Below are 13,452 nucleotides of genomic sequence, written 5' to 3'. Positions count from 1 at the left end.
AATGTGCCTCATATAAAATGGGAGGTTTTTTGAGTGCCTTTGATCTGATTTTGCTCACTCACTCTCCATTTGCTTGAGAGTTTTCATTAAGATAGTGTTTCTTCTTGATTAGGTATAAAAAGGCTGTGCTTCGTTTGATATTTCCTTTATGTTCTCACTCCTTTAGTTACTGCCTTTTATGTGTGTGTATTAATTAAAGACTCCATAAATATTTACTAAAAGTCAAATGCAGCTATCAAGCATGAGCATAAAGATTAGGTATTCTGCTCACTTTCTCTGGGGAAGTCAGAAGCAGCTACATGCAAGTTTGAGAGACATAAAATTAGCAAAAACAAGAGGAAATTTAAGTCTTTCAAGTTTTGCAAAGGAATAATGAAGTTACTTACTCCTTTGGGTGGGCCATGTGGGTCCTTCACAGTCTCCTGTATCACAGAGACAGGCAGTAGGAACAATGATATTTGAATTAAACACCAGCAGCAGGTAAGCCAGGCAGACAGAGCTTGCAACTGCATCTCTTCTAGCACACCTCTGCAGCAGCAAGGGAGAACAGGCATCCTCTCTTGCCAAGAGATCAATGGGAGCCAGACACAGAGGGGACTTGGTGCCTTTGGAAGCACTGCCAGGAAAACAGCTATTTCCAGGGGGCTTTCTCACTGAGCATCAGGGAGCACAAGAGTGGGGCTTCTTCCGAAGAGAAGGGTCAACCATGCCAGCTAGGCCCTGACCTCACTAGCAGCAGAGCTACCAGAGCACCAGGAACAGGTCAAGGAGCAGCCCAGCAGGGCCCAGGTAAGGAGCCAGGTCCAGAAGACTGCTAGAGACAAGCATCCTCATAGGGAAAAGAGCATTAACTCAAGCCTGGGCTTAAGTGGAGTCCTGGCACAGGGGTGTGGGTGGAAGCTACAGCTGAGGCTGTTTAGGACCATCAAGGCTTGTTATCCTGCTCAGTGCAGGCATGAGATCTCTTCCCTTTCACAGCAGTGGTGAGGGTTCTGCAAATTCATACCCAAGATTAAAAACTGTATTTTTTCCCCTCTGAAATGCAGCACAGAAATTAAAAAAAAAAACAACAAAAAACAAACAAACAAACAAAAAAACACTCTCTCAGCATATGAATGGGATACTAAATATTTCTTAACAAATGCAGGAAGTGATTCTAGGCCAGACTGATACTGCTCTATTCAGGAGAAGCTCTGACTAAGCATGGGGATTTGCTTATAATTTAAACTAAGTATAGAGAATGTAAACATCTAAATTTCTAAATAAATTTCAGCAATTAACTGATGGCATACAAAGTCTGCTCAGAAAACCTCTGAACAATAATGCCATCTCTAGCTGTTATGCACTACCACATGTGCATTCCTGCTCCACATTAGTTCTCTAGGAAGTGAGGAGCTAATGCCTTGGGCAGCTGGGTGCTAAGCATCCCACCTCTGCAAATAAAGAAGCCAAACATAGGGGTCAGGTTTTAAAATCTGGGCTACAGTGAGGCAGGGGTGAGGTGAGGAACTTGGGCCTGTGGCTCCCTAGCCTGCACTTTAACCTTGCATGCAGATCTGACAGTTCACCAGAGAAAGAGACGAAGCAGAAGATGTACAGCAATATTGTCACTGACAGCCTGTTCTGCAGTGCACATGTCTGGGGTATATGTCATAGTAACCGAGAACCATTTTACACCTGAGCAAATGGGGTCAATGGAAAGATAAAAGAATGAAAACAGGCATTAAAAAAATTGCAAAAGACATGAAAGCACTGGAATATAGTTTTCAGTTAACAAACAACCCTACCTCCCCCTGCAAACCTTTAAAAAAATCACAGTTGTTGTTATTATTATTATTAGTAGTAATAATAGTAGTAGTAGTATACTATTATTAAGGGTGTCTAGCCTTGAGGAACAGCTATTGGAACTTGCCCATTTGGAGATGTCTTGCAAAGGAAAAAATGTTCCACTACAGCCCAAATGTTAAGGTCTATTCTTGCTTTTTAAAGAGTCTGAACTCAGCCTCTGGTCTCTACCAAAAATGTAACTAACTTGAGCAGATTGTTTCCATTTAAAATATTTAACTCATTCTAAATGTACGTGAGTGCAATGTCTGAAGTTGTGGTTCTCACACGGCCCAGCAATCTTTGATCAGGCTAAATTGGAGGAAATATTCACAGCAAAAGAGCCCCTGGTGTGACTCATAATTAAGTTTACGCTACCAATGAAATAAGCTCATTAAGAGACGTTAAGAATGTAAATATAATTTTGAAATCAAATTGTCTGAAAAAATGTAGATTTGGAAATAGAAGATGAAGCGTGGCAAAAGAACTATGACAGGCTGTGTTAATGCAAAGGCAGAACAGAAGACAACTGATTTGCATAACAGGACTTTAAACCTGAAAATCCTCTTTACACTCCCTGGAATAATTTATTCCAGATCATCAACAAGGCTTCTAAAATGCAGATTTTGTTGAGAGCTTGACAAGCCTAGCGTCTCTTTTGCATTGAGCCCGATTTCAATCAGGAAAGCTGTATTTAAAAACAAACCAAAATCCTCACAACATACAACAGAAATCCAGCCCGGAAAGAGTGGTACAAGTCCCCAGCTGGCATAAAGCCCAAGTGACAGATTTCATCCTCCTCTTGCATGTCTTGGCCAGGAACATGCACTGGTGGCAATGTGTGGGAGAGTCCTCAGGCCTTTGAAGCGGCCTCCTTGATGTGGTATTTGCTGCAGTATTTCTAGCTTAAATCAAACTATTTCTAGCCCAGCTCTGCACTTGGTGTGGTTTGGCTGTACCCAAATGTGACATCCCACCCTCAGGCGTGAGGAAGCGTTTACACCGAGAAGCAAGGCACGGTAGGAGGAGCAGCATGGAAGCTGTGAGCACGTCTGCTCGTCAGCCTCGGCAGCCAGAGCCCTCTGGGCCTTAGGGCCATTCCCACTTCCAAGTCCTGAGCAGGGAATTGACCTCGGAGCCTGCCTAGGCTGGTGGAACAAATCGCCCACAGCAAGCCACTCATCAGTGGCACCCAGACGCTGCCTTTAAGTCTGCCTGTAGTTTTTGGGGTCCCTGCCTCCTGGTTCGGAGGCTCTTAAACCCGTCTTTGCACTGTTAAACCCTGTCCTAAGCCGCGATCAACCGGGCTCAGGCGCGGCAGTGCCGGGCACGGCTGGCAGGTGGCGGCCGCCGTCCGTGGAGGTGCCGGCGCAGGGGCACCCGATGCTTCTGAAAAGCGAAGTTCAATTTACACCAGTTTTTTTAGGGTCCCTGCAGTCCCCCCTCCACAGCACATTTCCTGGGTCCATTGCCGAGAAAAAAGCAAACCTCACAAAAATTGCCGGCAACGCCTGTACGTGATTCCTTCTCCCTGCTTGTAAGCATAGACCCTTGTAAGTGGTCCTAAAGCCACCCCACAGGAACACCAGTGCTAGTCGGACCACAAAGGGTATAGAATCAGTCATGCCCCCTTCATATCGTACCTGAAAATGACTGATTTTTGTCTGTGAGTAAACCCGATTACCTGGCTTTTAATAGAAATGCTATTCAATCAGCCCAGCTGAACATCACTGACTCATGAAAATGAGATTACTGTGTTGCTGGTGGAATACAAAAGGACCCAGGGCTGGAGCCGTTGTCAAAGTTCATGCCCAGCTTGGTGGTTCTGCCTCATTCATGTTGTATGCAGCCTATTTCTATTTCACACAATAGTTAAAGAAATACTCACCTTGATTCTACAACAGTTTTATTTTTATATTGTCCTTTACATCTGAGCAAAGGGGATATACAAAGATGCTACAAGCACCTAGAGCCAGGAGATGCTGGGTTTTCAATTTGCTTTAAACAACCTGCCAAGTTTGGATGAGGAGAGATAATGTTGATTGACACAGCGTAAGCACTCAGATTATAAGGATAGCAAGCACCCTCACAAGGTTCTTTTTTGCTATTGCATGGGAGAATGGCTTTAGCAACTTCCTTTGAATTCCACTAGGTGACCACAGAGACTTCTCACTGTTATATGGTAAATTCTGTATCTTTAAGTGAATATCGGTCATCTTTCAAAAATATAAGCTCTATTTCAAAGAGAAATTATAAGCTTGAACATAACCCAGTTAATTCTTTAGGTTCAGTGCCCAGCTTCCTTTGCTCTGAAATGTATGAATCTCAGCTGCAATAAAAATTCAGTACTCACTAGGGACTGACCATAAACAAATCAAATTGGAAAATGTGTTTTACAAGCTGGCTAGAATGGAAGAAACTAAAAGGTGCATGTGACACGTAATACAAATAGTAAGTGATAGTAAAATATGTTATAGGATATGTTTTTATCCCTGAGAAACAGCTGACTTGTTGACACTGACTGAAGCATGAGGTGTCAAAGATTTGTTTAATGTTTTTTTTTCAGGACTCAGTGTCCTGACATTTTGTCCTGTCTATAACAAAACACAAAATCTGCTCTCATCATTCATTTCCTTTTTTTGTATTACAGTACTGAAGCCTTGGACTGCTAACAGCCTCTTTGTTTCACCTAAATTTTTATTTACTGCTTGTTCTCTCACATGCTGCAAAAAATTAATTCACCATTTCCACTTATCTAGCACTTCATCAATCTGTTTTAACATTTAAAATGTTCTTTTGCTGCAAATCAGATCACCTCTTTGATACATGATTATCCGCTCCATGTTCAGAGCCTTTTAACACAATCAAACTTTTCCAGATAGAATTTAGACTTTGGAGAAGATATCCATTAATCTCAAATCTTTGAGGATTATCCAGTAAAACACATCTGAAAATGCAGACAAACTGCCCTTTAAAAAGGTCTGAATTCCACCTTTTTACTTCTGAAATATAAATTTATTTTCCATCTTCTAATTGACCCAGAGTACAAAATTCATTAAGGTAGTTTTGGTCTTGTCTACTGTCAGTGCTTTCCAGGTAACCTTCAGTGGTATTGGTGTTCACTACTTTTTTAGTTCTTTTGTGTTCTAAAGAAAAGGAGATTGCAGTATGTCAATGATGGGTTCTCCACTGTGAGAAATACTGACTATTAAAAAAAAAAAAAAAGCCTTTGTAAGTGACAAAATGAAAAATATAAAAAATAAGATCGACTACAGTTTCAGGGGTGAATTTGTCCTTGTTTACAGTGTTGTTTTGGGCAGCTTCTCTGCTCTTGTTTCCCTTCATTAAATGATTAAAAGCCTTGCCAGTTTATTTGTATCTGATTTGCCACTTAATCATACAGATACAGATCTTTATGCTGTCACTGTCTGATCTTATGGGGCTCTTGAACAGAAAGGATCTGAGCCAAAGTCCATGAAATTCAAGGTGTTTTTTTTTTCCACATGCTTTTCCTCATGACCAATGGTTCTGCTTACCAGGAATGTGATACAAAATAGATGTTCTGTATCAGATTTGGCAGAAAAAAATTGACATTTGCAACACTTATATTCTCTATCTGGCAACACAGATAATGCCTTTGGAAAACATATGGGGACACCTTGCTGCTGTCCTCTTCTTGCCAAGTCTATTCTAGAATTAGAGTCAGTTCTCTCAAATGTTAATTATATTCAGATTTGAAAGAATGCCTATTTTCTCTGCATACCTGAGCAGATGTTTCTGTTCTACCCTAAATGAAGGGTGCAACATTGCAGGGGCTAGTAGGTAAATCCTAACACTGTGTCCAGTTTGGTACAGTAATCCTAATCTATTCACAGGGGTGAAGGGACATTGCAGAGATGGAAAACAGTCTCTTCCTAATCCTTGTTGTTCCCATTAGAGATGAAACAAAGAACAAGAGCAAGATAAGCATGAGCATTAATGCACTAGTTAGTGTAATGAGACAAACAGAAACCTTCCTTACCATTCTGAAAAAAAAAAAAATCAGAAATCATCTGTACTGTGGTGGCTTATCTGATCACAGAAAAACTAAACAACAAGAGTCTGAGCAGGCTAAATACTTTGTGAGTGTCTCAAAAACAACTTTGGTGAAGTGATTTTTCCCCACTGCTATGTTTCCTGTCCTGCTGCAAACAGTCTATCCTGACTCTACTAGCCATCATTGCCTTGGGACTGCTATGGGAGTAGCACTGAGCTTAGCATGTGTAGGAAAATTGGATTGTGGGCTTACAGCCGAGCATCAGAAATACATTCAAGGTGCTGCTGGATGAGAGTGACTTATTGCAAAGATCTGCATAGCTGTAGTACAACATTCTGGGGACAAAGATTGTCAAACACACCCTTGACACAGCCACCAAGGCAACCTCAGGCCTGTGTAAGAGCTTCTTCCTTCCAGGTCATAGTGAATATACCCAGTGAGGCAGAAACCTAAGCCATGTGTGACTGGATTTTTTTGTAAATGCACAGTGATGCAAAATCTTAGGAAATTGATTCAAGAATTGTTCTCTCTGCTCCATTAAAAAGTGACATGATGAAAAGTGACTGTGAACCTTGCATTAACTAGGCAGTTAAATCAGGTTTCTATGTGCCTCATGTATCTGAACCGTCTGCTGATCTTAACCATTCATTTTAATTTGTCAGTACATTAGATTTCTACCAAGCTGATACAGGCAAAAGCAATTTCCAGAGAGAAATGCACACATCTGGTCATGAGAATGAAATATTTCAGCACTCCTATCATATGTGACAGCTAAGCAAATCTGTCCCTGGTGGTGACTCCATTAAACCCTTCTGTGCTTAGTAATAAAATACTGTCACCTCACTACTACCCAAAGTAATGGTAAAGGAAGTCTATAAAGACCCTCAGTGGCTTCAAGATAACTGGAAAAAGTGTAATATACACATAATAAGAGAAAAGAGTATTGTAGAGCCACTCAGCAATGTGAGGATACTGTGGTTAATTTACAACCTGAATGAAGGTCTCCTGTATTCAGGAGCTGCCTTGGATAGTAATTAATAAAATTGGGTTCAGAATGAAAATATGAGTGTGCTGGTCTCAGGACTCCACCTGAGACTTAGTCCATTGCACCACTGTTGTTTAAGCTGCTTTACACAGTGAAATACTACAATTGTCTCTCTCCACAGGCTGAAAAACATGTATCTCAAGTGAACTCAATTGAAAAGAATGCATCATAAATTTTCTTCTTTCACACCAAATTGATACTCAGATTTATGTCACTTAATTTCAGAAAAATTCTCTCACTCTAGGTTTCCATTATTTCTTTATTCATTGATATGGATTGCATAAAACTTTGAAGATATGTAGAAATAAAAAAAAAAAAAAAAAAGAAAGAAAGAAAAAACCACATATTTGTAGAGACATTAAGTTTCACATTTCAGAAGGTAAGTCAAATTCATTACTAGGAGTGAAGAAATGAATCTTCCTTCAGCTCAGGCCATTCCAGAAATGCTTCCTATGAAATTTTCTTATCCTTATGAAAGCTTGGGTGCAGACCCTGCCTGAAGGAGGGATACCTCACCACAGAAAACATTCTTCTGAAATGGTTTGAGAGCAGATAGCAACAAATTGTGTTCTGTACCTATTCTAAGGTTAATCATATAATCGTTCCAATGTGAAGGAACAGGATTTAATTACATTTCTGTGCCAGTGAAGAATAAGGAAGAGATTAATTTTTTTAGAGAAAAGCATATGCCCAGTATTTTAGCCCTTGTAATACCACATCAGGATGTAATAGAGAGAGGTTCAAAGCCTAACCTAGTTCTAGAGTGCATGTGATAATATATGGGTGCATAATATTGTCTTCACATAACCTAGGGTAGCAACAGAAAGGGAATTATCTTTGTAATTAAGCCATTAAGGCATATGGCCTCCTTCAGAAAGGAGTATTTGGGTAATTAAGTTTGTACAATGGACACATATGGTACCTTGTGGACTATCTTACAGCCTTGCAGACTCTCTAACAAAGTGTATGTATTGGGTTTTTTTTGAAATTATAAATGTTTAAAAATAAATGTCTTCCTTCTTGTTTTCCTTCCTTGTCTCCACAGATTTCTCTCTATTGTTTCTTCTATATGGAGCCTCCTAACATCAGCATCTCTGTACATATGTTAGCACAATGGGTTGCCATAAAGGATTACAGAATCATGCAGTTTCTACAGGGTCACTCAAAAATTCAGGTTGGAGTACAGACTATAACCAAGGAGGTGCTTTAATGTGGGAGGGGTCCCCGCTCTCCCATGGGAGGCGGCAACAGTATAGAAGAATCTGTCAGTTACTTGCTGCGACCCCGCCCCAGTTAACTTGTCAGTCACTGCTTAGAATACTCCCCGGTTCTGGAAAGCTTATTGTTCTGTTACCCCCATTGGCCCCTGTAAGAGAACCACTCCTCCTCTGTACCCCCATTGGTTTGCTGTATGTCACCCCATCCTGTCTCCTCCCCTTTGCCTGTTACCCATTGGTTAAGTTGTACCCCGACCACGCCTACTCCTTTGCCCTTATATACCCAGTCCCACCTTCCCTTGAGGCTCCTGGAACCTGCTCCCTCCTAGAGCGCTTGTGTTCCCTATCTCCTCCCGCTCCTGCACCTTTCCTACAATAAAGCCTCTGGGAATACTGATACTCCGGAGACCTCTCGTCTGTCTGGTGGAGTTATCCGGGTCCCATCATCTCCTCCCCGCGGACCAGTCAGCCGAGGGTTTCCCCCCGGACTGGCTGGGCACCTGGGTGAAGCCCGGAGCCCTTATTTAATAATAAACTTTAATTCAAAGTAAATTCAAAGAGCAAATTGTTCTTCCAAATTTCCTCAGAGACACTACACTTTACAGCTGTGGAATCTTGTAATCATGCTCTGCTCAGGCTTCAAATTAGTAAAGCTTTGAAGAAAGCTGTGTCTTTATTGGAATTCTTGCAATATATTTTTCACTTTATTTGTGATATATATATATATTAAAAAAAAAGAAAATATGTAGAACGAATTATTTAGGGTGTAGTCAATGGCACTGCGCTTAAATAAAAATTTTCGTCTTCTTATGCATATTTTCTCAGCAGTAGCTTTTCAGGTGTTTCACAGTGATTGGTAACACTCAACACCCTAGACTGGGCATTTTCTCATGTCTTTGCTGAAAAAGAAAAATGAGTCACAAGCAAGTTTATTATTTATCCAGGTCTAATCCATAAGGAAAGGAAGGTGGAACAGTGAAGTGACTTAAGTCACTTATGTCAGCCGTTTGAGCAAGAAAATGGGGATTACGCATTCCTTTTTATGCTGGGGTTTCATGCTGCTACACATTCCTGTAAATGTGATATGCAGTCCTGGCTTTATTGCTAACTGGATCAGTGGACTCCAATATGCATGTTGCATAGCAGGTTGCTCCTTGACCATTCATGAAATTAGGTGCTGGCAAATACAAGATTCACTTCTTTTGCCTCTCTGCAGTTGCAATCATGTGTCATTATGATAAATAAAATACGTGACCACCTTCACCAGAGACTAATTTTTTGCTACTTGTAATTATTTCTCACGTAAAAGGTAGAAAGAATACCTGCTGATTCACAGAGTTCTGCTGAAGATTAATTTAATTGGAATACTGTTCTTGAAGAAAGCTGTGAAGGCCAAAGACCAAGGTTAGCATGTATTAGGATTTATTTCAGTGGAGATGTAGCTATCAGCACTCACGTAAAAAGAGACTCCATTTAACTCAGGTGAACTCAGACACTCTGCCAAACACTGCGGTAAGGTAGTGTAGCAGATGACTTTCAGAACTTAAGGAGTATGCTAGGAAAGCTGTCTGGGAAACACAGCTCCTTTACTGGGCTCTGTCTTCCAAGGAAAGGACTCCTTTCCTTTGTGTCCTTATGCATTATTTCCCTTACACATCATCCAAAACATGCTCTGGTGAATGGGAATCTTTTCTTTCACTTGAAGGAATATTAACTCCCAGCCACACACAGTAAGATAATTGTAGGAGTGATGATTTATTCTCCTTTCCATTAATTTGGATGCTACCATATGGGAAAGTACTATCAAAAGAAGAAATCTATATTCTAAAAGCCCACTCTCTATAAATACTATGGAAAACAACCAATCCTTTGCATCTTTCATTTTCTACCTGTATCTGATTATATATCAGCAATTAAGGGAAACTTGCAATATCTGCACAGTCAGTGTTAATATCCCCATTGAGAACTGAAGACATTGGGGAACAAAGAAAATAATTGAGTGTTCCAGAAACATAAAACTAGACAGTGCAGTTTGATATACTCTATTATGCACAGCTATTGTGTATTAAGTTATAGAGTTCTGAATGCACATTCATCTGCAACATCACTTTTCCTAAGTTTTTTATCACATAATAGGATGTTTCAAATTGTCAGACATTGATGCATTTTGTACATTTAATTGCTTGTATTTTCAATTTAGTGGAGAAGTTTACAAACACAATATTTTTAATAGATTCAAATGAAATAGTCCATTTGCAATTTCTTTTATCCACAAGAAAAGAAAGAAGAAAAAAAATCAACAGTAGTTTACTGTGCATAAAACAGGGGGCTATTGCAGTTTCCTACCCATATATGTTAATGACTTCCCTGTTGATTTTGAGATAACCACCCTAGGGAATAAAACATTGCAGCATTTACTCTGTTAGAAATGTTACAATGGTTTTGCCTGAGTAAATAATGCCAGTTTGGTCCCCTGCTTTTTAAGATGGTCTTTTTTTAAGGCCAAAAATAATTTTACTTAAATTGCTAGGATTTTTGCCAGTTATGGCACTGAAAACAGGAAAATAAGCAGTACATAGGAGACAATAAAAAATACATAGCTTACTTTGCCCTGGTAGTTTCAAAGCCGGATGCTTTGGAGTTGGCATCCTGCTGTCTCCTGGTGATACCAGTGCTGTGAGAGGACTGCTTGACAGATCTGTTCCCTGTAGCTGTATCCAGGCTTGTAGTGACCTCTTGAAGGAGAGGGATGTCTCTAGCAGTGCTTTGTAGGGTTGTCCCTTTGCTGTGAGATGAGCTTCTCATCTTGTCTCTGCCAGAGTCACCATCATCATGTCCATCTGACTGACTTGCAGGGGTAGATATTGAAGGACTGGACGTTTTCTTCACTGCTGTCATTCCCAGTGTCTCGCCTGCAGATGCAAAAGGAGGTTCCTGTGAGGCACTTGCTTTGGCAGCTTGAATTTCAGAATGGCGTGACCCCCTAATTGTGGTCAGAGATGGAGTCGAGTCTGAGTGACTAGTCTGGGTTTCATCGCCTTGTCCTGTGGTCCAGAGCTTTCTTAGAGTGCTAAATCCAGTGCTGCCCCAGTGTAAGTGCAACAGGAGCAGCAAGAAAATGATCTCTTTCATTCTGATGGTTTGTAAATGCTACAAGTTATCTCATATTTATTTCCTAAACAAGAAATCCTCTAGTTTCTCCCTCCTCCTGGGCTGCTGCTCAGATAGTGAGCCTAGCCAGAGGATGCCCTGACAGGCTTTATTTCTGTAGAAAGGAAACAGGTTTTGGTGTTTCAAAACTGACTGAGGAAGCCTGGTTTCCTGTTTCTGTGGATCCCTCTGCAACCTGTGACCCCTTGGAGAGCAGGACCCTGGCAGCCTCTGTGGGAGGAAAAAAAGAAGTCTGCAGAAGGCACAGGATAAAGATTAATGGTGTGATAAAAATGTGGAAAATATGTACTGTGAAGTAATCCTAGGGGATAAAACCTGAAATTATTAGCTAATTTTCCTTTCGCATGTACATGTAGGGACAAGTGACTTATCACATGTGCCCTTGGGATGGTTCAAACTTATGACCTTGTTATTGGAAAAAGAGTTGACAAAACTGTTGTGCTACACAAAGCTGAACATTTGCTGTGTCTTCTCTTTTTTCTCTGAACATTTACACACACTGCTGCTAGTAGTGCAGAGATAAGGAAGAGGTTCACACTCTATCCACCACTGATGCCCATGCCTGGAGATATTCAAAACTTGACTCAAAACTCAAAGACAAGACCCTGAGCAATATGATCACAGCCCTCCTTAGAGTTGGGTTCTGGACCAGATGACCTTTGGATGTCCTTTCCAGTCTATATCACTCTATGAAATTATGCTTAGTAGCTGCAAGTTTGAATGCAGCAGCCAGGAAAGAGAAAATGAAAGCTTTCCTCCTCTTCTGCCATTCTCCAGCTCTCTGAGAGTAAGGCTGCTTAATTTCTCGTTGAAGGAAAAGAAAGGGAGAAGGCAATTGCTGAAGAAATTGCATAGAGAAATATAATAGGACATTTTAAAGTGGGTACAAAGCAGCAACAGAATAGACCTGTCAGGAACTATAGGTCTGAGAGGCCATTGCACACCAGTTCAAAAAGCCTCTGGCCACTGACACAAGTGCTGTACTAAGGACTATGGACAAGATATCCCTGAAAGCAAGCTCACACACCTGCAAACAGAACAGCATCTTCTGGGTGCGCTTCATGTTATTTGAAAATCACTTTTTTTTCAAAATTAGATGCAAAATCCCCATTTCATGGACATCTGATGACTAACAGGGACACAGTGGAAAAGTTGGTAAATTCCTTGCATATTTTTTCAGAAAATACTTTAAAAAAAAAAAAAAAAACCAAACCCAACCCTAAATCAATAAACCCAAAAGCAAAACACCAAACATGGGGGACAAACCACCAGCTCTTGTTGCAGTCAAATAAATCTCTGTGATGATTATTCCTGTTTAGAAGATTTGGATACAGTGCCTTGCTTTCAATTTCCAGGTGAAAAAGATTAGGTGTGCTAAAGGGTTGGGATTTCCCTCTCTTACGGTTTATTTTTGTGTTTAATTGTTTTGGAAAGCACAGGCTTCTACTGTGTAAGTAAAGCAGATGCAATTCTATGATACAATACACTAGAAAAGATACGCAGTTGTGCTTTCTTTTGGAGACTATTTCCCCTCCCTTTTTTCTTTGCAACTTAAACACAAGCCGACTTTAATAAAAAAAATACAGCAGCTACATACTGTGTTTATTTATGCAATAAGAGTGCCTAATAGCAAAACAACCTTGGATTCTGCTTTGTGTCACTCCATTGCAAGTGTTAATTCTGCCTCTAAATTCAGAGAAATGACTGCAGATTTTCACTGGTGCAGAAAAAAGTAATGCAGAAGGGTCTGGCTTTTGGTGGTTGGTAGATTTCACTACAGCAGTGTTTATTTCCCTGTCTGAATACTCCAAAATTAAAATCTATTGGTTATATTATTCATTAGCACATGCCTGGGCTTTAGATGAAAAGATATAATTGTTTGAAGGCTGTTTTTATTTAGCAAAACAATCTTGGCACTGTAAGAAATTCATGACCCTTTTCAGATTGTTGTAAGCTGGATCTGAATCCCAAGCTCATTATAAGTCTTATTTCAGCATTATCTGACATCCAAGTGTTGCTTGTCTTGATGTAAACTGAACCCAGGAAAAGATCTGCACTTTGGATGCATTTGGTGAAACTCAGAACTAGATTCAAAATTATCCTGAAAACTCCCACTCAACATGGTGCCCACTCCCATAAGCATAAATCCATAGGTGACA

General features: G+C 40.4%; 1 protein-coding gene across 1 annotated transcript in view; it reads right to left on the bottom strand.

The window, feature by feature from the left end:
• MMRN1 (multimerin 1) overlaps positions 1-11,254 on the bottom strand; it is a 42,642-nt gene extending 31,388 nt beyond the window's left edge. Inside the window, exon 1 of the mRNA XM_053941317.1 lies at positions 10,728-11,254. Within this exon, the coding sequence (XP_053797292.1) occupies positions 10,728-11,254 (527 nt within the window). The remainder of the gene's footprint in view (positions 1-10,727) is intronic.
• Positions 11,255-13,452: the final 2,198 nt, after the last annotated feature.

This window comes from Vidua chalybeata, chromosome 4 (assembly GCF_026979565.1).
Source record: "Vidua chalybeata isolate OUT-0048 chromosome 4, bVidCha1 merged haplotype, whole genome shotgun sequence".
In the NCBI taxonomy this organism is placed as follows: Eukaryota; Metazoa; Chordata; class Aves; order Passeriformes; family Viduidae; genus Vidua; species Vidua chalybeata.
This window is presented reverse-complemented; position numbering and strand designations above follow the sequence as displayed.